Here is a 27,212-nt window from a genome sequence, read left to right as displayed (position 1 = left end):
ATGGCATATCCACACTATGGAAAACTATGCAGGCGTTAGAAATTATATAGTAGAAAACATCTGGTACCAAAGAAAAATGTTTGGTATAGTTTATTTTTAGCCATTTTAGCTGAGTAAAAATAAGCTGCTATAAAACTGTATGCATCATATGATATTTAAAAAGAACATAATTATATATCTATATGAACTGAAAAATGATCAGATATCTCTATACCAAAATGTTAATTGTGTGACTGGATCATGTTTCGTGCTTCTCTGTATTTTTTAGACTTTCTCCAAAGAACATGTTCACTTTTTCATTGAAAAGAAAAAACTGAAAACCCTACCACAAATCAGAAAAACTTTCAAATGGACACATCAAGAGTCTCAGCCTGCAAAATTGGAGGACGTGGGTATTACAGTTACTTGAGCCAAACTGGAAGTGATGGTTGGTTACTTTAAGGCTGGTTTGGACCGGGGTTCCAGGCTTACTCAAGACACAGTAAGAGGGGAGGGGAGGTAATAGCTCAGTGGTAGAGCTCATGCTTAGCATGCACAAGGTCCTGGGTTCAATCCTCAGCACCTCTACTTTAAAAAAAAAAAAAAAAAAGAAGAAAAAAAAGAAAAAAAGATGTAGTCAGTGTTCATGGCAGAGACCTCACTGTCAGAATGACTACCTGCCAGCATCTGGGTCAGTACTGTTTCCTCTTTCTAGACCTGAATTTTTACTTAGTCTTCATCTTCTGCTTATAATGAAAACACATTGTTTATTGAAGGTATTACAGGTTTGTGTGAAGTGGGCAGTAGGAAACTCATTATCTGAAGAAGGTGAAGTAAGAGGCATTCAATCATGACCCAAAGATTAGCTGACACACCCAGGAACAGAAGCCAGAACTCAAAAGCTGTGCGTCTCAGGTACTGAACCCTACGTGAGAAGTCACTTTACCATCAGTAGGCCAACGTGCTCACGCAGAGGCCCAAGAAACTGAGAGTATTAAACCTGTGAAGCTTAATTTTACCATACAATTATAATCGTTAAAGAGCTTGATCTGACAAGAATTCACTTCAGAGAATTTTGCCAAGAATGTAAAACCTGTTTAACTTAATCTTACTGCACAATTATAATCTTTAAAGAAGTCAATCTGACAAGAATTCATTTCAAAGAATTTTGCGAAAGACGCCAAAGATTGTCTCCATTTAGTCTTTAAATAATTCTGTTACTCCCTGAAATCTTAGGAAGGAAAAAAAATCTGCGCTTTCAGCAGACTAAATTCACTTACGAAAGAAACATCACAACTAGTTTCAAAATGATTGATTGGGGGTGGGGTTGGATATAGTAGAGCAGTAGAGCGGTAGAGCACACGCTTAGCATGCACAAGGTCCTGGGTTCAATTCCCAGTACCTCCATTAAAAAAAAAAAAAAGATTGATTTGTGGATCTGGTTGTATTTGACCACATAACATACACTCAGACTCTGCCTCACCCCCCCAGTCTTCGACCATTGTTGACCTGCTGTAAGACAACTGCCCCAAGAGCCGGGAAACACTGCCCAAAGGGAAGTCCCCTATAATCCAGCACAGGGCAAGGACACGGACTGGCTCAAGTGAAGCAGCAGACGGAGTAGACTCCTTGCATCTTGGAGGGGGCAGTGCTGTACCCATGCTCAGTATGGATTGCTTTCTTGGCCCGAAATGTTTCTAACAGTCAGGAGATTTACTCAAGGTCCTTTTTGCAATCATGATATCCTATTCAACAATGTTGCTGGCCAAGAAACTTATTTTACAGCAAAAGAAGTAAGGCAGGGCCCACTCTCCCAAAATTGCCCTCTTTTGCTGCACATCCAAACCCCAGAAGGAGCGGGGCTGACAGAGGGAGCAGAGGGTGAAATGGACTACGCAGGATTCAGCTTTGGTCCAGCTGGGATACAACACTTACAAGGCATGAGTGCTGGAGTACTCTGACCCAGAGCCAATCCATAGCGGTTTTATTATTACATTTTAATAATAACAAGAAAATTTGGGTCTGGGAACCAAGGATTAGAAGTAGTAATGGTTCCCTCTTCTCATTATTAAAACCATTCACGGAGGTTTTGCTCCCACAAGTTTGGGCTAAACTGGTCTGTAGGTACTCAGGAAGGACCGCTTCCACCAGAAAATACACCAATGACCGAATTACATGGGGTAGGAGAGACTGCCATGTGGCTATTTGGGGCTTCTCACACAACTGAACCAACAGGCGGAGAAGGGGGTCACTTTCATGCCTGGAATGACTCACCTCAATTGCCGAGAGCAAAGTGAGTTGCTTCTATGCAACAAAGGCAGAGAGAACTATGTCCGATTCACTGGAACCCCTTTGGGTATTTCCAGGTTCACAGTAACAGTAATGGGAAAAAAACACAGCAGTCTAATCAAGGCAGAACTGTCAAGAACTCAGTTTTTCCAGGAACAAGCTCAGCTTCAACAAAAACAGGTAAAACACTCTGAGCAGCTGAGGTGCAGGCAGAGGGCAAGGGCAACATGGGACGGATGGCAGAAGAAGGAAGTGATGAATGTGACCAGTAAGAGAAATGTGACCAGTTACAGAAATGGGGACTGCAACAGCTTGGCATTTTTTGCATATATTCATCAACTGTTTCTTTTTGTTTTCTACTTCCCTTACTATTTTTTTTGTGGCAAAATATACTTGAGATAAAACTTACTATTTTAACCATTTCTAGGTGTACAGTTTAACGGCATTGAGTATATTCACAATGTTGTGCAACAAACATCATTCTTTCCAGAACTTTTCCATCTTCCCAAATAGAAACTCTGTCGTCAGAGTTCCTCCTCCCAGTCCCTGGTAACCACTATTCCAGTTTGTGTCTATGAATTTGTCTATTCTTGATACCTCATGTAAGTGGAATCAAAATTTCCTTTTGTGTCTGGTTTATTTCACTTAGCATGTTTTCAAAGTTTAGCCACATCGTAGTCTATCAGAATTTCATTCTTTTTTAAGGCTGCATATTTCATTGTGTGTATATATCACATATTGTTTATCCTTTCATCTGCTGATGGACATTTGGACTGTTTCCACCTTTTGGCTATTGTGAATAATGCTTCTACGAACACTGGTGCCGAAGGATCTGTTTGAATCTCTGCTTTCAGTTCTTCTGGGCACACACAGAGAAGTGGAATTGTTGGATCATATAGTAATTCTATGTTTACCTTTTTCAGGGACTGCCAAACTGTTTTCCAGAGGGGCTGCACCATTTTACATTCCCATCAGCAATGCACAAGGGTTCTAACTTCTCCACATCCTCATCAAAATTTGCTATTTTCTATTTTTAATTTTAATTTTTTAATAGTAACCATCTTAATGGGTATGAGGTGCTATTTCCCCTGCTGTTTTACATGAGAGCTGGTAGTATTAATTTTCCGTTTTAGTTCAGAGGTCACCACTTGACACGGACGGAGGGCTGCAGAGATTCGAGACTTGAGATGAATTCAATGACAGATGAGACTGACTCACCCCTGCTGGGGAGAGCAGTAGAATGCTTTTATCAAGCAGAAGTACCAAGTTTTAATGGATACAGAATAAAAAAGGGGTGAACTCTAAAAGTCCTAGGCCTGTTTGCCCAAAGATCCATTCCTCACCTTTGCTCTGCTCTGCTCTATGCTGGGGGAGGCAGGGGCCAACTCCAGGAAGCTGTTTTCCACCTTCTCAGCTGGAAACTGACAAGGGGAGGCCCTGGCAGGAAACTGACGGCTAAGAAGAAAGGAGATGCCAAGCCATTTCCATTTCTCTCCCTCCCTCTCTGCCCTGGGTGATGTCTCCAGTGACCGACACATCTTCTTTTTGGTTCTAGCTCCAACCATGCCCCAAATGCCTTTAGGTGTCTTTGTGCTACAGTAAATGCCTCCTCCCTTTGGCACTTCAGCTAAAGGGAGGTAGTGGCTACTTCCTGTTGTTAACCTGTGGTTATCTTAAGGTCTCCTGCTTGATGCTCAGATCCTCATTCACCTGGATAACCAATTCTCTACGTTTAATTCTCACTTGAAGTAATTTAAGGGAATACTTGCAGCAGTTTCTGTTTTCTGTGCCAGACCTTGACCTAATCAAGACCTAGTAAGATGTCTGACCATATTCAATGCAACTGGAAATTACATTCTTTGGCATGAGATAAATTAGTTCTGCTGTATAGGTAAAGAAACTGAGACATGTTAAGGTGACCAGTAAAGATCACTTAGCTATTATCTGTCAGAGCTTAAACTGATGAAGGTTATAAAAGAGTCAGGTCACCTACCTAGATTCCTAATAATACCGACAGATTCTTATGAGATGGGACAATGACACTTCCATCTATCACTTCTGCTTTTTACAACTGCTCAATCTTCCAACACTTTCAAAACCTGTCTAATTTGTCTGTGTCAAAAATAATGGAGGTGGTACCATTCTGATGGGTTTTTTAATCAAGTTTTCAAAAATTGTTTTTCTAAAATGCTCTTGGCTAAACTCTCATAAATAGGAAGAAATAAAATCGTCCAGTTATCTTGATTACGATATTATTTTTTTTCTCCTAGAAACTGCTAAAACTCATCACTGAGTCTATCCTTCAATGGTTTTCATCACACACTATGATCTGAGTAGCTATTTTTCACATTTAACGAGTAATTGCTCCTCTTTAGAAATGTGGCTCCTCCTTCAATGATCACAATCAAGGATTTTTCATTTGCTTTCTTTGCCCACTGTTCATCCATGAGCTAGAAACTCGCAGTGCTCTCGAGGGGCGAGATGAGGCTGAGCGGTCCACAGCTCGGTGCAGAGGCAGAACTGGGAATAAATCAGGGAGGGTCCTTAGCGTGTCCTTTGCAATCAAGGTGAGTATGTGTGAAATATCAGCAACTTCTCTTTTCCTGGGTTCTGCCTGGGACTTAGAACAATCTCTCTCTCTCCCCCCTCCCCCCCTCCCTCCCTCTCCCTCCTTCCCTCTCCCTCTCTCTCCCTCTCTCTCCTTCTCCCTCTCTCTCCCTCTCTATCTCTATTTGGTTGCAGGGCAATTTGAGTTTCTGGGTTTCTATTCAGAGATGGCAGCCAAAGAAATTAATCATGCCCATTATTAAGGTGGACTGTGGGGTGCTCACCAGCTCTTCAGTCTGTGCTTTTAAATCACCTTGTTCAACGCAACAGGCACAAACCACTAGATTTATGGATTCATGGTGCTCTGGCACTGAGAAGGATCTTGGTAGTTAGTCTAAACCACTAGCTATAACTCTGGCTGTACAGTACAAGCTTAACTAGGGAAGGTTAAACAAAATACCTGATGCCAAAAGCTACCTGCCAAAATTGATTTAATTGGTCATGCGTGGGGCTCAGTCATGGGTATTTATAAAAATAGCTTTATTGAGAGAGAATTCATGTACCATACAATTTACTCATTTAACATGTGCAGTTCAATGGTTTTTAGTTTAGTCAGTGTCACAAAATCAAACCACAATTAATTTAGAACATTTTTATCACCTCAAAAGTATCCGTAACCATTAGACTTTCTGTTTATCCCCAAATCCAGCCCTAGATAACCACTAATCTGTTTTCCGTCTCTATAGATTTCCCTATTCTGGGTGTTCATATAAGGGGACTCAAACAATGTCATCTTTGTGACTGGCTTCTTTTACTTAACATGGGTTCGAGGTTAACCCACGTCTGTGCATGCAGCAGTAATTCTTTGATTAACAAACAGTATTTCACTGGATATATCACGGATCTATTCTATTTTGTTCATCTGTTCATCACTTGATGGACATTTGGGTTGTTTCCATTTTTTGGCTATTATGAATAATAACGTTAATGATCACTCATGTAGAAATTTTTGTGTGGATGTATGTTTTCATTTCTCTTCAGTATATACGCCTAGGAGTGGAACTGCTGGGTTACATGGTAACGCTAACTTTTTGAGAATATGCCAGGCTGTTTTCCAAAATTGGTGCATCATTTTACATTCCCACAGTAGTATTACATTAGAGCTACCAAGGTGATGCAGGGCAAAAGATCTAGGAATTGAAGTGCAGGCACCATTCTGCTACAGGCAGTTTTACCCCTACTCAGGTTCCCTGTCTAACAGACAGACACAAAGGCATTATCCTTTTTATCACAAAGCCTGTACAGGCTGGGCTGGTAGCAAAACACCTGGGTTCAAACAGTGAGCTTCCAACTAGAGGCCAGGATTTTAATCACAGGCCAACGTAAGTGATTGTATGAAAAGTCCAAATACATTATTAAGGGAGATTCATTACGTTAAAAAAACAAACAAAAAAACCCCCAAATCTGTTCCTATCTGACTCAGAACTGCATAAGTCATATGATAAGAAATTCTTTAAATTTTCTCTATAATCATAGTTTTAATTTTTCTTCCCAGGCAGCATAACTTTTGTTCTTTAGTCTGTATGTAGCAATGCAATCTATACATTACACAGTTAGCTTTTTCATGTGACCAATTTCCAACCACTAGTGTAAAATAACAGCTCAGATTTTAGGTAAACAGGTACGGATCTGCACCTTGCTATGAACTGAAATGTATCCCCCCAAATTCATACTTTGAGGTCCCAAACCCCAAAGTGACAGTATTTAGAGATAGATCTTTGGGAGGTAATTAAATCATGATAGTCACGATGAAGGCGGAGCCCTCATGATGGAATTAGTACTCTTACAAGGAGACCTGAGAGGGCTCTTATTCTCTTGCTGACGTGTGAGGCCACAGCAAGGCACTTCTGAAAGCAAGGAAGAGAGCCTTTATTGGGAACTGATTTGGGAACTGAACCTTGACCTCGGACTTCCCAGCCTCCAGGACAGTGGGAAGTAAGCTTCTGTCCTGTAAGCCACTCAGTCTACATGCATTTTGTCAAAGAGGCCCAAGCAGATTAAGACACGCCCTATACTCTGAGACTCTTCTATGCTAACCTTTCTCTTATTTAACGCCATTACTTGTACATCAAGCAGTATGGGAGTACAGACGGACATTCAACAAGCACGGATTGAGCAACGGTGTGTGCCTCACCCTAGGCCTGGCATTTAGCACCAAAATTCTAGAGCAATAATGTTAACTGAGCACTCGGGTCCTTAACCCTTTGATACCGTTGAATCCTGATTTGATCTAGGAACCTGGTTTCAAAAGCCTTTACAGGTACCCACTGCTTTTATGACAATACTTTTCTGGAAAACAATAATCCTCAAAGAATCGGCCAAATTTTCTTATAAAAACAGCTATATAACTCAAAGTTGTGATTGTGAGATATGAAATAAATGAATGTTTGCGAAAAATATTCCAAAATGTAAACACAGTAAAACTAGAACCCTGAGTAGTAGCTAAACAATAATAAAATTATATTCAAAATTCTACAAAATGGACAGAATGTACTGGGTGTACTGATTACATAAAGGGCTCCAATCTACTCTAAAGTGTAAATACACAACATAAAAACCCAACTGTACTGGACATTAAATATGACCTAATATGTTAGAGCACAAGCACACCACACACAAAACCAGCGTGTAAGTTCAAGCATTAAAGGTTGTCATTTACAGATGAGAGACAGAGGTGCAGAAGGGTGAGGGGACCTGGCTAAAGACACAGAGAGCATTAGGGGAAGGAACCCAGGGCTCAGTCTCAGGGTTTTTGCCACATTCTGTATCTCCTTTTTTCCCACCAAGTAGACGAGTACATTGATAAAACAGTGTGTAAAGACAGTGAAAAGTTACGTGGAAATTGATACTAGGTAACAACAAGCAAAGAGCTAACTATGAAGCAGCACATCATTTTCAGGCTGATGGCACTGCTCAGAGCTCGATGTAGCCTCAACCTGGAATAAAGCTGCATGTGAAAAGCTGTGTTAGTTGGAGCATGAATGCATCTTTCTTTAGCCAAACCACTCAAATAAGCCTGGCCACTAAGTTTTCGTTGTAGGATGTTGTCAGGCAACACTGGATATAAATAATAAGGTACAAGATTTTTTCTACAGGTGCTGGGACTTTCAGAGGTGAGCAATTTTTTTTTTTTTTTTTGCCAGGAGCTACCATAAGCTTTGCATTCATAAAATAACAACAGTTTTCCATAAAGAACATTTCTCAAGCTTCAAAACAGATTATCAATATACAAGATTAAAGTAACCAATAATTAAGTACTATAAGTTGAACAAATACTTTGGTTTTTCAACTACCAAGAGTGATTCGAGATTTAGAAGTCGAAATTTATATAGCATTGAACTTCTTCATCGAGTATTTCAGCTTACTGACAATTCTGGTTATTTCTCAAATTGTTATACAATTTCCTTTTGAAAAACTTAAATCTACTCAGAGCAGAGACACTCAACAATTGATCTCAAGCAATGATTCTGTAGCTAAGCAGCTAAGTGCCATGTCTTCAAGGTAGCTCACTTGGAACAGAAAGGGGGAAGGGTGGGCATATGGGGGTCTTAGGAGGAAGACAAAGAAAGAGATCGGAACCTCTGGGGCAAAGTAAGATACTGCAGAGAAGGGTAAATGCTTTGCATAAAATTGGCAGGAAACTGAAGATGGTTTAAGATTTTTTTTCAGAGATTAAAAAAAGTTAGAATGATAGTGTATTTGTGAACAATTGGTGAACTTCCAGTGATGAGTAACAGGGTTTGAGAACTTTTTTCTAAGCAAAGGAAAAATTTAAACTTAGGTAATAATTACTCTTGGTTAAATAACTGACATTGATGAGCAGTGATCTCCTGTTCCAAGCCCCTCACGTTCATCATGTGTCCCAGAAAGCACCTACTACTTAAAAAAAAAAAAAAAGATTTCTATTTCTAATTCTTCCAGTGGTTACATCCACCTCTTTATATAATCTGTGGAAACTGCTACTTGTTGATATATTCATTTTAGACATTTTGTACTGACATCCTGCTCCATGGATGGGTGAGGAATTAGCTTACGTCCCCTTCCCCTCAACCCCCATCCCAGCCAATTATACCAATCTCTCCTTCTTAGGGTAGTTATGTTATTATTTTTAGTTCTTCTACCAGTCTCTTCTTTATATATGCACACATTATCTTTACCTCTAGCAGTAGCATTCAATGCTCTATAAACTGCTTATTTGTTTAACTCCCCCACAGATAATGAGCTCCTAACCCAGGTGAGCAGCAGGGTGGGGTGCAGAAAGGAAGAGGATTATGGGGAGGAGATGATGAAGAAACTGATACCTGAGCTGTATCTTGAGAGCTGAACTGGACAGGGACAGGAAGCAGGGGTGGGATGAGCAGAGGGTATCTCCGGAAGAGAAATGGGCAGGGGCAAAGACGCAGAAGTAGGAAAGAGCACGGTAGACTGGGAATCTGAAAAGGTTCAGTAAGACAGGGGTGAGAAGGCAAGTGGTCCTTCATCACCTGGCAGGGAATTAAGCCTGCCACAGAGAGCAGCCGTCAATAGATTTGGAACTGGGGAGAGAACTGATGACACAGGACTTTTCAGCGGTGGGTGCAGACTGTCTCATGTTTGCCCCTGTCTTAGGAACACCTCTTCCTGCTCCTACCCAGGCAAGATAACAAGTATCCTTCCCATCATCACGATGGCACAGAACATCATTCTCAGCCTCACTTTCTTTTTTTTTTTTTTTTAACATTTTTTATTGATTTATAATCATTTTACAATATTGTGTCAAATTCCAGTGTTCAGCACAATTTTTCAGTTATTCATGGACTTATACACACTCACTGTCACATTTTTTTCTCTGTGAGTTATCATAACATTTTGTGTATATTTCCCTGTGCTATACAGTGTAGTCTATTCTACAATTTTGAAATCCCAGTCTATCCCTTCCCACCCTCCACCCCCCTGGTAACCACAAGTCTGTATTCTCTGTCTGTGAGTCTATTTCTGTCCTTTATTTACGCTTTGTTTTTGTTTGTTTGTTTGTTTTTGTTTTTGTTTTTTAGATTCCACATATGAGCGATCTCATATGGTATTTTTCTTTCTCTTTCTGGCTTACTTCACTTAGAATGACATTCTCCAGGAGCATCCATGTTGCTGCAAATAGCATCATGTTGTCGGTTTTTATGGCTGAGTAGTATTCCATTGTATAAATATACCACCTCTTCTTTATCCAGTCACCTGTTGATGGACATTTAGGCTGTTTCCATGTTTTGGCTATTGTAAATAGTGCTGCTATGAACATTGGGGTGTCATCCTGAAGTAGATTTCCTTCTGGATACAAGCCCAGGAGTGGGATTCCTGGGTCATATGGTAAGTCTATTCCTAGTCTTTTGAGGAATCTCCACACTGTTTTCCATAGTGGCTGCACCAAACTGCATTCCCACCAGCAGTGTAGGAGGGTTCCCCTTTCTCCACAGCCTCTCCAGCATTTGTCATTTGTGGATTTTTGAATGATGGCCATTCTGACTGGTGTGAGGTGATACCTCATTGTAGTTTTGATTTGCATTTCTCTGATAATTAGTGATACTGAGCATTTTTTCATGTGCTTTTTGATCATTTGTATGTCTTCCTTGGAGAATTGCTTGTTTAGGTCTTCTGCCCATTTTTGGATTGGGTTGTTTATTTTTTTCTTATTGAGTCATATGAGCTGCTTATATATTCTGGAGATCAAGCCTTTGTCGGTTTCACTTGCAAAACTTTTCTCCCATTCCGTAGGTTTTCTTCTTGTTTTACTTCTGGTTTCCTTTGCTGTGCAGAAGCTTGTAAGTTTCATTAGGTCCCATTTGTTTATTCTTGCTTTTATTTCTTCTAGGAGAAAATTTTTGAGATGTATGTCAGATAATGTTTTGCCTATGTTTTCCTCTAGGAGGTTTATTGTATCTTGTCTTATGTTTAAGTCTTTAATCCATTTTGAGTTGATTTTTGTATATGGTGTAAGGGAGTGTTCTAGCTTGATTGTTTTACATGCTGCTGTCCAGTTTTCCCAACACCATTTGCTGAAGAGACTGTCTTTATTCCAATGTATATTCTTGCCTCCTTTGTCAAAGATGAGTTGATCAAAAGTTTGTGGGTTCATTTCTGGGCTCTCTATTCTGTTCCATTGGTCTATATGTCTGTTTTGGTACCAATACCATGCTGTCTTGATGACTGTAGTTAGCAAATAGAATCCAACAACACATAAAAAAGATTATACATCATGACCAAGTGGGGTTCATCCCAGGGACACAAGGCTGGTTCAACATATGCAAATCAATCAGTGTAATACATCACATCAACAAGAGAAAGGACAAAAACCACATGATCATCTCAATCGATGCAGAAAAAGCATTTGATAAAATTCAACACCCATTTATGATAAAAACTCTCGCCAAAGTGGGTATAGAGGGAACATATCTCAACATCATAAAAGCTATATATGACAAACCTACAGCCAGCATAGTACTCAATGGTGAAAAACTCAAAAGCTTCCCACTAAAATCTGGGACAAGACAAGGATGCCCACTATCACCACTCCTATTCAACATAGTCCTGGAAGTCCTAGCCATAGCAGTCAGGCAAGAGAAAGAAATAAAAGGGATCCAAATTGGAAAAGAAGAGGTAAAAGTGTCATTATATGCTGATGACATGTTACTATATATAGAAAACCCTAAAAGGTCCACACAAAAGCTACTAGAGCTGATTGAAGAATTCAGCAAGGTAGCAGGTTACAAAATTAACGTTCAAAAATCAGTTGCATTTCTTTACACTAACGATAAATCAACAGAAGAAGAAAGTAAAGAAACAATCCCCTTTATAATAGCACCCAAAGTAATAAAATCTCTGGGAATAAATCTAACCAAGGAGGTGAAAGAATCATACACAGAAAACTATAAACCATTGATGAAGGAAATTAAAGAAGACTTTAAAAAATGGAAAGATATTCCATGCTCTTGGATTGGAAGAATCAATATTGTTAAAATGGTCACACTGCCCAAGGCAATCTACAGATTTAATGCAATCCCTATCCAATTACCCAGGACATATTTCACAGAACTAGAAAAAGTCATAATAAAATTCATATGGAACCATCAAAGACCTAGAATTGCCAAAGCATTACTGAAGAGAAAGAAAGAGGCTGGAGGAATAACTCTCCCAGACTTCAGCCTCACTTTCTGAAGAGCTGAGTGGGGCTAAATTAGAGGGATGATTTTTTTTTTCTTTTAAGACTTTAAATGAGAGAAAGAGGAATGGTATTAAATGTACATCTAAGTGAAAAAAAAGTTAAATAATTCCAGGATTTATAATTAAACCAAAAAATAAAGAAAACACTCTAATAGTGACTTTTAAATGATACTAATAGATAATTATAATCCTCAAATAACTGTCTCAGTAGACGAGCATTTATGCACTGTATAGAGGAGATTTAACTTTTTTCTCATTTACTGCCAATCTTGTGCTAACAAGAGTCATATCATTTTGATATAATAACAAAGTGCCTAATTCAATCAGCTCAAACGTTAATTGATATGTTTGTAGCTGAGTCTCCAGTTAATTACCTGTCTTTTTTGTTTAATTTTGAGATTTAAGTCTGCTTCTCATCCAGGCTTGCCTGTCAGTGTCCTACATCCATCTATGACCTTCATCTTGAGTAATCGAGGGAAAAAAACATTTTAGCAAAGCATTTTCTATTCCTGTACTTATTTAATCTATTCATGTTTTCTGATTGATCTTCCCTTTATAATTGTGTTTTTAAAGTCATATTAAGCATGCAGAGATAGTGAAATAAATGTCTCTATTGTAATGAACACTTTGTTCAAGCTAACTAAAGCCTTTTCCTCCCTGCATTAGATCTTTTACTTATTCCTTCAAATTTATCTAAAGATTCTTCAACAGCTGTAGTTACCTAGAACTTTTATAACAGTCATTGCTTATATTGTTTTGAGAGCCTTTACATTGCCAAGTGGAATTTCTTTGAAAACTATTTATGTTCTACTTTACTCATACTATATTTACATCTAAATAAAGTCCTAGGCCTACTAGATTTCTACTTCTCTTAATTGTTTAGTCTCAGCTGGATGAAGAAACTAAAGAGGTGTAAAGATCTAACGACAGGCAAAAACAACACAAAACAAATAGATTAGTTAATGGCAGTGCCGAGGACTAGAACTCAGGCCTGCAAGCTTACAAAGAGAACATGCTACTATACATGTAACTTTCAGGAAGGCTATTGAAAGCATTTTCTTCCAATTAAAGTGTTTGGCTCACCAATCTTTACATTTTTTTTTTTCATTTGAAAAGTGAATGATTCTTCTCATTTTTAAATTCAGTTTCATTCATTCAGCGTTTAAGGAGGGTCCATGATGTACTGGTAGGTGCCACAGAAGGTCAAAGTACAAACCTGCTTTCTGCTTTTATTCTGACTCTTTCTCATTAAATATCTTAATACAGAATTCATTCCAAATAAAACCTCAGGAATTGCCTTGTTCTTTGAAAACAGTATTTTGCTGTTCTTTAAACATTCTGAGTTCATAATTTCATAAATGACAAAAATCAGTCCTTTTTTGTTTTTTATTTTTGTTTTTCTTTGGCAGGGGGAGGGAAGTAATTAGGTTTATTTCCTTATTTTTAGGGAGCTACTGGGGATTAAACTCACGACCTTGTGTGTGCTAAGCATGTGCTCTACCACTTGAACTATACCCTCCCCCCCAAATCAGTCTTAATAAACAGTTCACTCATTTGATTCTCCAGAGAAAATCAAAAGTTATCTTCTAAACAACCCAATAACTAAAAACAGCTAAAAATGTCCTGGAGTTTCTCTTCATTATTCAGGTCTGTATACCCGCTATCTTAAACCTATATAATTTGTTTCCTACCATTTTTGTGTTTTCATCTGCTTTGTATCCTTCTTTGTTATTTTCAACAATGATTGTTTTTCTTTTTCCTTTTCTTTGATTTGGCAAACATAAGACTCTGAGGAAAGACAGTCAGTTTTAAAGCACATACTTTCCTGGTTTTAATATATCATTTCCCTCAAATAGCTGGGTATTCTGTTACCAACCTGTTACTGAAAGGGAGTGACCAGGCAACAATATAATACATGAAATATAATACAATTAATTCTAAAAGTAACAAACTAAATCTAGGGTAAAAGCACCTTATGATAAATGTCTGTGACAATAGCATAAAATTATTACAATATCGGTCAAAACTATGATGATCAGTGAAAACAAAGGTATAACTCAAGTGTCCAAAAGTACCAATTCCTGATCCATTTTTAAAGGCAAGTTGATCACAGTATAGTAGCTCTGAGAGCCAGACTACTTGGGCTCAAATTCTAGCTCTGTCACTCAACAGCTCTGTCAATTTGAGGACGTTAAGTTCCTTAATTTCTCTGCACCTCAGTTTCCTTATCTGTTGAATGGGAGTAATAGTGCCTGAAAACGCACATTGCTGTCCAGTGCTAGGTACTGTCAACTCTGATTGTTGTAACGGATTACACAATCTTTCCAGAAACTTGATTCTTTATCCTTCATCTTTCTACATGCTTTCAACACTAATTTGTAGGTTTTATATATTCTTTGACTTTTTATCACCTGAATACTCTTGTCCCTGTCCTGCCAATCACATCTGTCCACTTAAGCATTTTCAAATCTGGCTCTAGGGAAATGATTCTTATTCTTTGAAATTCTGGGGTCCTGAGTGAAATGGGGGCAATAGATTTCAGGGGACAGTCTCTAATGCACATGGCCTCCCCACCCCCTTTACTTCTCCCAACACCTTACCTCTTCTGTTAATTACATCTCCAGAAAGCAGGATTGCTTTTATCAGTGGATATTCATTGATCTCAAAAGGATAAATATATACAGATATATGACAGGTGCAAAGACAATGGGCTAGAAAGCCTGCTTTCAGCTTCTTTGGAAACAAAAGGATACTGGCTATTTTTCGTTTTTCTATTAAAGCCCTGGCCCGACCTATTTTTTTCCCTTTATTCAAAGTTAAGCCTGGAAATAATACATTTTATTTTTTACTTAAAAAACAACAATAGAAAAGGGCCTCACCCAGTAATGAAGGGAACATAGCCTTTATTCAATGCAAAGGGCACTGGATTCTATACTCATCTGGGTGCCAAACAGCTCTAAGCTTTAAAAACTAATTACAGGAGGAGAGTGTGATTTTTCAGTCTCCCTGGCTCATTCCGTGCTCTGTGGCACTCTAACGTGCTGAATCAAGGCTGTGTCAACTACACCACGCTGGAATACCAATGCAGAGTGTTCCCCTCTTCTCACCTTTGCTTTCAACTTCTAATCAGCACAGAGAATGCGACAGATTAAGAAAAAAGAACCAATCACATACAAAACAAAATAGATCTAAAAAATTGTTTCTCTTCCTGTTAAAGCAAATATAATTTGTTTTCAAACCCTGTCTGCATGCAAAATCACGGAGAACTATCTCAGGCATAATGTTCAGCAAAATAAACCAAATATTGTAATTAAATTCATGTAAGATTCAAGGACAGCCAAAACTAAACTATGGTGATAAAAGTCAGAATAGTGGTTACCTTGAGGGCAGGACTTCTGGAATGCTAAAAAAAGTTCTCTATTTTCATCTGGGAGGTGGTTCCATGAGTAAAATCACACGTAACATTTCATTGAGTTACATCGTTAAGATTATACTTTACTTCAAGTACCTAATAATTCACCAAAACTTTAAAACATATATATATAAAATTTGTTTTGTGTTCAAATTTAAGATGGAAGGTGACACAATTCAGTGAACAAAACAGAAGTAAAGAAAGCCAAGACCTTTATTCCAGCTCTTCTAAATCAGAAGCATGAGGTGGTACAGAGGTTCATCTCCCGATTAGCATTCTCTTTTCTGAAATAGGGCTAGAAACTCTTCCCTTTAACTCTAAGCTATTAAAGATTAATAAAACTGATTTAAAATGTCTTTGCAAGCATAAAAGACAACAAGGAGTTAGATACTAATAAGCCGAGGAACAGCAGGAAGGAGACTTATGTTCAATTAAAGTAACCTGAAAAGTTGGGGAGAGAAATTTTTCCTCTAGAAGTTGCATCTAATACAACCACTCAGGTTATAGATATATTACATAAGTACTCTTACAGGGAAAGAGTGGGAATATGCTTGCCCAGACCTCTTAAAAATCTTGCAGCAGAAAAGGATGATGGCAACATGGCCTGACCTCTCTCCTATGGTCAGCTTGATTATTCCTACTCGGCATTCTAATTAACCAATGTCTCAATCACTCTTTACCTCTCTTGACAGAAAAAATCATGAGGCCACTCTCTGCTACTCTTGCTGTGACAACATGGTCTAAATTAAGGGCAAGTGTAGAGAGAGCTGGGATAGGAGACAAAATTTTAAGAATGTATATAACTTCTTTTGTTTTGTTTTATTTTTTTATTTCATTTTAATTATTTTTCTTAAGGGGGAGGGAGGTAATTAGGTGTGTTTGTTTGTTTGTTTGTTTTATTTTCAGAGGCAGTATTGGGGATTGAACCCAGGACCCCGTGCATGCTAGCACATACTCGACCATTTGAGCTATACCCTCCCCACAAGAGTGTATGACTTATTTCAGATGCTGGGGGAAAATATATTCACCACAATAAAAGCTTTAGAGAAAAATATCTCTGTGATTTTGCCATAAGCAAAGATTTCTAAATAGGACACCAAATGTCTTATCTATTAAAAAACAATATATATATATCTGACTTACTAAGATTTTAAAAGTCTGTTTATCAAAAGACATCATTAAAGATAGTAAAGAGGCAATTTGTAAAGTGGGAGAAGATGCCATCATCTTTCTCTTTACTATCTATCCATCACAAAGGAGTTCTATCCAGATATATAAAGAATTCCCATAAATCAGTAGGGAAAAGAGAGCGAGCCTAATTAAAAATGGGCAGTCGATTTGAATATATTGTGAGAGCAGATATCCTAATACCCCCAAAATACATAAAAGTACATTAAAACGTGTTCAACTTCATTAGTCATGAGAGAAATGAGTATTAAACTTCAATGAGATACCTCTACAAACCTACTGGAAGGCAATAGCTCAGATGGAAAGTATCAAGTACAGGCGAGACACGGAGCATCTGGAGCTTTCACACACTGCTGTAAGGGTACAGACTCTTAGCACCACTTTGGGGAACCACTTGGCAGTGTGCACTGTAACTGAATGTATGCGTATCCTGTGACCTAGCAATCGACGCCTAGAATGTAAGGAACAGAAACATACACGTGTGGTTACCAAGACACGTGCAGTGGAATATACACAGCAGCACTATTCGAAGCAGTGGCAAGTTAGAAACTACCCAGATACCCATCAGGAGTAGAATAAATGAATATACATATACACACATGTGCTCGCAAATAATATAATATTTTTAAAAAATCTGGTGTATTCACATAATGTAATACAATATAGACTACAGAGTAACAAGGATCTGTACATAACAACGTGGATGACTCTTGTCAACAAAATGTGGGACAAATGAAGCCAGTCATAAAGAATACATAACTACATGATTCCGTCTATAAAGAGCCCCCAGACAGATTAAACTAATCTATGTATTTAAAGGTCAGATACAGATAGCTTCTGGAGAGGCAAACAGTGACCAGAAGGAAGCATGAGAAAGCTCTTTATTGCTTTAATCTGTTTCTTGTTGCCATTATTCTGTGTCTTGATCTGGATACTGGTTACACGATGAAAAGTATGAAAATTTGCCAAGCTGTGCCTTTAATATGTGCACATGTAAACTATAGGTAATGTAAGCAGAGAGATGGAAACTCTAAGAGTCACAAGGAGATACTCAACATTAAACATGCTAAAACAAACATGAAGAATGCCTTCAATGGGCTTATTTAACAGACTGGGCATAACCGAGGAAAGAATCAGTCACCTTAAAAAAATGTCAATAAAAATTTCCAAAATTAAAACCTGAAGGGAAAAGAAAATAATGAAAAGACAGAACAGAATATCCAAGAACTGAGGAACAATTAAAAATGTGTAATGTATGTGTAGTGGGCATATCAGAAGGAGAAGAGAAAAAGAAACAAGAAATATTTGAAGTAACAATAACTGAGAATTTCTCCAAACCAATGACTAACATCAAATCACAGATCCAGGATGCTCAGAGCATATCAAGTATGAAAAATGCCAAGAAAATACAAACAAAAAAACCATCAAAAACCAAAAAAAAACCCCCTATACCTCAGCGTATAATTTTCAAATGGCACAAAATCAAAAACAAAGAAAGGAATTTTGCAGTATCTCACTTATAAAAAAGTATCTCACTTATAAAAAACAAGGATAAAAATTACATTGGACTTTTCTTCAAAAACTATGGAAGTAAGAATAGCGAAGTTAAATACTTAAAGAATTAAAAAGAATCACCAACCTAAAGTTTTGAACTCTGTGAAAGTATTCTTCAAAAGTGAGGGAAAAGTAAACACTTTCTCCAACAAAAATGAAAAGGAACTGTCTTTAGTAGACCTGCCTTATAAGCAATGTTAACAAAAAAAGTTCTTTAGGGAGAAAGAAAGTAATATAGGTCAGAAACTTGGACTGATATTAAGAAAGGAAGAGAATTAAAGGAGGAGTAAGTGAAGGGAAATAAAATCTTTTACTTCTTATTCTTAATTGATCTAACAAGTAGTGGTTTGTTCAAAATAATAATGGCAACATTATACACAGTGATTATAGCTATGGATGAATGAAAAGAACGGCAGCAATGTTATAAGTGATGGGAGGGAGAAATTGGGACTACTTTGTTATAAGGTGCTTGCAATACCTGTTTAGTTGTATAGCGTTATTTAAAAGTAGACTTGGATTAGTTGTAAGTGTATATTACAAACTCTAGGGTAATCAGTTAAAGTAAAAAAAAAAAACAAAAAAAGAAGTATAATTTGTATACTAAGAGAAGAAGTGGAATCATACAAAACACTCAAAATCAAAGGCAGCACAGCATTTTTAAAAATCATTCAGTCTGACTTCATTAAAATGAAAACCTTCTGCTCTACAAAAAGACACTATGAAGAGAACAAAAAGACAAGGCATACACTGGGAGAAAATTTTTGCAAAACACCAATCAGTTAAAGGACTGATATCAAAATATACAAAGAACTTTAAAAACTCAACAATAAGATGGCACACAACCCAATTTAAAAATGGTTAAAAGATCTGGACAGATATCTCACCAAAAAACACATATAGATATCAGATAAGCATATGAAAAGATGCTCAACATCATATGTCATTAGGGAAATACAAATTAAAACAATGAGATCACTACATACCTATTAGAATGTACCAAATCTAAAACACTATCACCACCACATGCTAGTGAGGAGCAGGAACTCTCATTCACTGCTGGTGGGAATGCAAAAATGGTACAGCCACCTTGGAATACAGTTTGGCAACTTCTTACAAAACTAAATATGCTCTTGACATACAATCCAGCAATAACATTCCATGGTATTTACCCAAATGAGCTGAAAACTTACACCCACACAAAAACCTGCACATGAATGTTTATAGCAGCTCTATGTATAATTGCCAAAACTTGGAAGCAACTAAGATATCCTGCAGTAGGTGAACGGATAAACAAATTGTGGTATGTCCATACAATGGAATATTATTCAGAGATAAAAAAGTTATCAAGCCACAAAAAGACATGGAGGAAATTTAAGTGCATGTTGCTAAGCAAAAGAAGCCAATATGACAAGGCTACATACTGTATGATTCCAACCACATGACATTCTGGAAAAGGCAAAACTATGGAGACAGTAAAGAAAACAGCAGATGCCAGGGGTTGGAGGAGAGGAAGGCAGGGATGAACAGGAGGAGCACAGAGGATTTTTAGGGCAGTGAAACTATAATACTGAGTAATCCTGAAATGGTTACATTCATTGCAGCCATAGAATAGGTACAATCATTACATACTTCTCAAAACTCATAGAATGTATAACACAAAGAGTGAACCCTAAACTATAGACTTTAGTTAATAATAATGTATCAATATTAGCTTACCAATTTTAACAATTGTGCCACACTAATGCAAGACATTAAAAATAGAAGAAATTGAGGGGTGAGGGTAGGTGAGGGGATATATAGGAACTCTGTATTTTTCACTCAATATTTTTATAAACCTAAACTGCTCCCACATGCAAATTAAATCTATCAATTAAAAAACTATAATATACAGTTTTCTTATTATCAATGCAACTAGCTGACAAGTTTTTCTGTGATAATGTGACTAATAAGGAAGAAAACATAAATAGGAAAGCTTTAGGTTAAATTACAGCTTAGCTTTTGAGTCTCATGATTTGAGAAAGTTTTAAATGGCACTATAGCAATTTTTCATAGTAAAATGTTGGTAAAAATGTGGCACTATAGTGTATGAATATGGTTAACTTTGTGAAGGGTAAAGATCTGTTTATCTAAGTTGCAACCCACATTTGGAGAAAGAGATGAGCCCAGAGTTCTATGATGAATTAAAGTAAAATATTGGCCACTACCTCTTTAATTCTTTTTTCTGGTCTTTGCTTCTTTAAAGTACTTTTACTCTTTTTCTCCCCACACTATTTATTCATTCATTTGGGTAGGCAAAATCCAGTAAAAATAAACCTAATTTTGATGTGACAAAATATTATTTTCACTTTTCCTCTCATTATACACAGCTTTAAAATGACAGAAGTAAAAATATTTCACTGTGGCAAGCCAGCCACGTGAAAATGAGTAGCTTCATCAAATTCAGTCACATCTTCATGGCCCAGTAAATAATTTAAACAGTACAAAGGTAAATGCTGAGTGATGAAGTTGAAAGAGAGACCTTACTTTTGTCAAAATAAGCAGAAAACAACTGGAGATATTACACTGTATATGAACAAACATGGGGAGCACACTTGTATTTCTAGAAAGTTCCACCAACAATTCTATGAACTAAAGAACAGGCTAAGAACACTGTAACATACTTACGGGCAGGAACTTTATATTATTAATTCTCATGTTTCCCAGGTATGGCACATAACAAGGTCCATACAAATGCTGAATAAATAAATGAATTAATGAGTAAATTATGTTTCCCTTAAGAGGGGAGAATGATGTAGAAATTAAAAGATATTTTAACTTGATTTAGCAATATCCCAAATTTGATTCATATCAATCCCTTCCTTCTAGAGTTCTGAGTACAAGCCACACTTGCATGGGACATGAGGTGTAGTACTATAAAAACAGACTTGACTAAGTTCAGGTCATTGCTGTTTGATATTTAGAATTGGTCAAAATTTCATGTAAGAAGTAATGAGCTAAACAGATGTTTTTCCTTCCCATGTTTAGTACAACTTAGAAAATTGACCCTTTACCTTATGAAATCTTCTTCCTCTTCTCTCTTTGGCCTCAGCTGTTTGGGTTGAGCCATATTCATCCAGTTTGGAAGAGATTTCAGAAGCCTGCTGATATCATCATCTTTTGCCCAAGATGCACTGATGACAAGTTTTTCTTCGGACTGGACAATGCCCCTAAAAGGACCAACAGAAAAGAGACACTTCAGGACACTGCTTGGTTTCCAGCTGGCATTTTTTTCATCCATCCATTCATTCATTCAAGGTACTGGGGATTGAACCCAGGACCTCATACATGCTAAGTATGCATGCTACCACCTGAGCTATACCCCTCCTTGCCGTTAGTATTTTTTTAATCTACCTCTGCCATGGGAAAAAAGATACCACATCCATCTCTCTTATTAATATAACCCATTATCTAGTAACTGGAGGCATGGCATCCATTAATAGCTCACTTTTGTGGGAAACATCATTTCCAGATTCCATTCTTAGGTTCTTCATTGTTGAGTAATTAAAAAACTAATAGTACTAACTAATTCCCTTTTCATAGTTAATCCCTTAGGATAAATAAAAGTTTATGGTAGGTTTGGGAGTGGGGGACTCTTTCAAGAAAGATGTTGAACAAATAAAAAGTGAGTTAACCATATCAGAGACTGCAATTAAATAACAAAATAAACGATACTCGAAAGGTGATGGAAGTGTTACAAAACTCTGTTCTCTGACTTCTTGGTTTAAATGATCAATTAGCTCTACTTGAAGGTGTTTTTTTTGAACCATGGACCCCCTCTAAGTCACAGCACATCTACCATCACAGAGAAGCCTTCTGCCCTAGTGTCAGGCAGAAAAAGTCTTTGATTATTGCTCTCTCCAGTGGGCTTTGACTAGTGACCCAGAATGACAGGCTTCAAGTCCTTTAATAGGTCCCATGGGTGAGCTATTAACACTTCTCTTACCAGAATGTACCTGTAAATTCATCATAAATGTTCGATTTCAACCTAATTAAAAAGCTTCCCTTTCTGTTCAACAATTCTGTCACTATAACTAATTTCAACAGTCTAAAAATCCTCATCAGCAATTCTAGGTGACAGAATGACATTTATTTATGAAGGTATTGCTAATAAGCTGGCCAGCCCTCTGAAGTTGACCAAGACCATAGGGAGTTTCTCCCTCGATCAGAGGCAGGAACTTACACTGGTGGAAGGGTTATACTGGAGACCGTAATACACCTCTAAATACATAATATATGTATGGTGTATAAGCTTGGATGTGGGATAAAATCCCTTTTACCCAAGAGACAATTAATGTTTGTAGACAAAAAGCTATTGAAGCTTTAACCTTGACTCAGGACAACATGACTTGGGGTAACATGATTTCATGTTGGAAGGGGCAACAGTGTCCTAGTTCTCTGAAAATAAGCTAGAATAAATAAAAGAACCATAGCTGATTTCTAGAATTCCTCCAACTCACTACAAGCAAAAGTTTTCTAACAGTAACTATGGTCAGTGATACAAAAATTAGACAGAATCTTCTTCCTTGGAATCTCTCAAATTCCTCTCACTGGTACCTTCTCTTCCTGTTTTTTCCTTATTATTTTCCTGCATCTTTTCTGCAATATTTATGGATTAATCCTACAATATAATTTTTACACATTTAAATGTGGGATGCTAAATACAGTCTTTTAGAATGGTACCAATTCACCCTACGCTACTCCACACCAGAGAGCCCTCAGCATTCTCTGGAGCTCTTTTTACCTGTCTCTGATCAACTTCCTCTCCCATTCCCCCTACGGCTATTTTTTTAAACCTTTACCTTTTCTTTATCTCCTCATTGCTTATCCCCCATATTCTTCCCATCTGCCAAAGAAAGGAGGGGACCCAGTTCCATACTTTCAAACCTTCCACCTCTGCTTCTCCACAGAAGTATGTTCAAATCTGTTTCCCCCTCATTCACTTTCAGTAATCCCTCTACCTAGGATCTAGAAGACCCTCTCTCCCTGCAGTTACCCCCTCCCTTTCCTGTGTATCTGTTCTCTCCCAATATAGTCCCCAGCTCCATGTGTTATTTTTTTAAGTGAATGAATGAGTAAATCTCTTTCTTGATTTAGGATTTCTCTCTAGGAAAGCTCCTCACTCTCCTTCACAGACACTCATAAATTGAGTGTGACCTTCACGCATTGACTTCAATTTCTCACCTCTCATTCACTTCTTCAATTCATGAAGTCTCTCTCCAGGATCCACTCTATGATTTAATCCACCTCCTCTTTCTTACAAATTTTTCAGTGACTACAATTTTCACTTCTAGATTTTCTATTTAGCTTTTTCAGAAACCCACTGGCTTCCTCCTTCAAAATGCCCTGAACTTGTATTATGGATTCTATTCCTTCCTTTATTTCTTTGAATATTTTAAAATCAGCAATTTTAAAGTTCTTTTTATGTGGCTCTCTATTTTTTTTGGTACTTCTTTGGATGTCAAATGTCCTATTACATTTTCCTTCTTTTCTCATGACGGTGAGTTTTCTCATGTGGTTTGCTCTTCTGGTCTACAAGCTCGACCTCAATGGGGCTGGTCCTTTGCAGGAAGCCACATCTGCCCTGAGTTTTAGAGATGTCACTATTAGATGGGTTGTACTTGCCTCTCCTGGATCTTACAGGTTTCTCTAGTTCCAAATAAGTTTTGAAGACTTTTTTTACTTCCTTTTTTTTTTTTTTTTTTTTTGGCTTAAAACATTCTCTCCGTACGTGGTTGGTACAAACTGAGGTACTTAGTTGCATATGTCATACGTGTAGGATTCTGATTTTTTTTAGGGGCCACTTTCTCTACTCCAAGTAGGGTGGCTCATTTCTAAGCACAGAGTTTTCGTCATTTCATTCAAAAGAGGAAAAATCCATGCATAACTTCTGCACAGATGAAGTTCCTGGCCATGGAGGCGTTAAAATGCTAGCTCCTCTTGGGTCTTCACCTCTACTATCGTCTCAATGTTGTGTCCCTCAAAAATTCACATGTTAGAATGCTACCACCAGTGTGACAGTGGTAAGAGGTAGGGCCTTTAAGAAGTCATCCTCATCACCCACAGACACCACATCCTGCTAATTTCATCTGCTTAGTATCTCATTAATCTGTTGTTTCCTGTCCAGGTTCATTGCCCTTAGCCTATATTTAGACCCTCATCATGTCTCACTTGGACTTAGCAGTAACTTTGTAACTGGGTGTCTTGCCTGGAGCTTTAAAACCATCAGTCCAACTCACCACATTAGTTGGAAGAATTATTTTCCTAAGACTGTACAAATGTAATCATGTTTTCTCCTTCTTAGAAGTCTTCACTGATTCTTCATTCTAAGCCAACTCCAAACCTAGCAAGGCATGAACATCTACCTTATCATCTTCACCTCCTGCTATTATTTCCCTCTTTTGTCTCTGTTTACTACTCCCAGACCAACCCCTGCCTGTGTTGGCTGAAAACCCTATCCATAATGAGTCATCTAGCGTTTTCTGAGTGGGATAAACTGTTTCCTGTTTGTGTGTATTATCTCTGCCTAGAGAGCCTTTTCTCATCTTGTTTGCCTCTAGCGCTCAAACATTACTTCAGCTCTTCCCCTGGGACAGCTGAGTCCTCTCTTTCGTGCTTTATCACCCTTTATCCAAGGTTTTCAACTCTGACTAAACCTGCAGCGCTTTAAAAACAAAACAAAACAAAACAACTAGGTTCCCAAGCCACATCTAAGACCTAGTAAATCAAAATCTCTGGGGTTGGGACCCAAGCATCAGAACTTTAAAAAGTTCCACAGGTGATTCTGATGTGCAGTCAAGGGTGCGAACCGCTGCCTGAGACATACCTCTGCTCTCATTGGTCCTACCCCACTTCTTTACAAGTTGGCATCCCAAACTGGATGATGGGTTCTCTGAGGACAGAATTGATTTCTCATTAATTTCTGTGCCCCCAGTGTCCAGCACAGTACCTGGTATTTGGAAAGTATATAAGAACTGAACTGGACATAAAAATAAGCCCTCTTCAGTTTTAGGAGTCTAGATAACCATTTTAATGGTTTTCCTTTACTACTACTCTTGCACTGAATGACTTAGGTGAGCGATCAAGCTATTTGGCATTTTGATCAAATTACAGATTACTTTGCCACGCTCTCACCATGCCTCTCTGAATTTAACACAAATCAGAATAATGAATACAAGTGTGTTCCTCTCTGAAAGTCCAACATAAAAAAAGTCCAACATAAAAAAATCCTGACTCACAGAACAAATGAACCAAGGACTGCTTACTGACAAGTCTTCCCTTCTACGTCACTTACTCAGAGGTGGTCTATTACTGGAAAGTCTCCCTCACTTTCTCTGTGAAGACTTTGTTGACTATATCAGCCTACAGTCATCTTCCCTCTTGGAAAGCAAATGAATAAAAACCCTCCTTTTGTACTTATTGTTTATAACCTCATAATTAGGGCTTTGTCCTCTATAATGGGTTGGGCAAACTACAGCCTGTTGGTCAAATCTGCCCTTTTGTATGTGTTGTAAGCTATGAATAGTGTTAACAGTTTTTAATGTTTTTTTTTAAATCAAAAGAAGACCACTATCTTGTGACATGTGGCAATTATATAAAATTAAAATTTCAGTGTCCATATCTAGAAAGAACTTAGGCTAAGTAGTTCAATTCCTCTTATGCCTACACTACAAGTCAAATTCTGCCCCACAGAATTAAAAGCTCAAATCAGTTTTCCACCCTCTAAATCACTGAGCCATCCATGCTGGCCCACATCTGCCCCAGGGTTCAGGAAACAGTTTGGATCTGTAGGTGTGAGATGGTATTGTACATTCTTGGGATCTAGAATTTTTCAGTTTAGCACTGGCTAGAATTAAAAAAAAAAACAGCTGCTTAGTGGGATACTATGTTAAAGGTACTAACATTATTTACTTACATTTCTTTAAAGACTGGTATAATTCAATAATATGGTATTACATTACCACCTTCACTAATATTCATAGATCCTATCTTACTAAAAACAGTAATCTAAATTAACTAGCATGTCACCTATATGCTGCCCTCAACAATGAATTATTAATTCATATTGTAATGAACAGCAATCCCAAAAGCAATTCCAAATATTCTAATTTGAAATATTAACTTTGATTAACAACATACAATTACTGAAAGGGAATTTTCCATTCAAATGGCAAAGATCCCATCCTGATGGATTGCATTTATTAGTTTATAATTTTGTGATAAACTGGATTATGTGGGTTTAAAATTCCAGGATATATCCAAATAGCCTCAAAAAAAGGAGAACTGAATCTACAACAATTATTCCGCAAGAGGAGTAGGGTTAATCATCACTGCCAGAACCACAAGCTACTAATTAATTCACAGCTCAGTGGGCCACAGACAGAATCATCTGTGTAACTATTTGTACCCGTTCCCAGGAGGAAGAGGAAAACAGGTATACCTCTTGGAACAGGTGATGAGGCTGCCATGGGAAGAGTCCACCCTCTAGACACAGCCAAGTGAATTTCATTCCGAAAACATCTGCTGGTGTCGACTGGCCCTGATGCGCACTGCTTCCCCTCTTGCACAGTTGGGAAGTTCAAGTGCGCCTGGTCCCTGGACACAGCTGGGGTGCTGAATCTTTCATTAGGTAAACAACCAGGGGCAGGTGGGGCTAATTGGATTCAACTGTTTGGTGACAGCCTGGCCATGATGTTTACTCTTCTACTAGAATGAATCTTTCGCACACTTTAAAAACTAGGCACCAAGCTAGGCAAATGAACCCCAGACAAGGCTGCTCCAAATTAAGCCACTGTAGTCCATTTCTGACCGTGAATGACTGGACCTGTAGCAAGGCAAACTGCAGTGCAACGTCCAGCAACACAGTGATCGTGACAATGGGGGATGTAGAAATAAGAGCTGGTGCTACGCTGCTGATGAAAACAAAACAAACATAAAAGCAAAGGCAAACCTAAAA

General features: G+C 37.9%; 1 protein-coding gene across 1 annotated transcript in view; it reads right to left on the bottom strand.

Annotated features, from left to right (window-relative positions):
- Positions 1–27,212, bottom strand: part of EXOC4 (exocyst complex component 4) — a 698,176-nt gene that overhangs the window by 114,522 nt on the left and 556,442 nt on the right. Inside the window, exon 13 of the mRNA XM_032483367.1 lies at positions 21,271–21,426. Coding sequence (XP_032339258.1) covers positions 21,271–21,426 — 156 coding nt within the window. The remainder of the gene's footprint in view (positions 1–21,270; positions 21,427–27,212) is intronic.

This window comes from Camelus ferus, chromosome 7, assembly GCF_009834535.1.
Source record: "Camelus ferus isolate YT-003-E chromosome 7, BCGSAC_Cfer_1.0, whole genome shotgun sequence".
NCBI classification, from domain to species: Eukaryota; Metazoa; Chordata; class Mammalia; order Artiodactyla; family Camelidae; genus Camelus; species Camelus ferus.
This window is presented reverse-complemented; position numbering and strand designations above follow the sequence as displayed.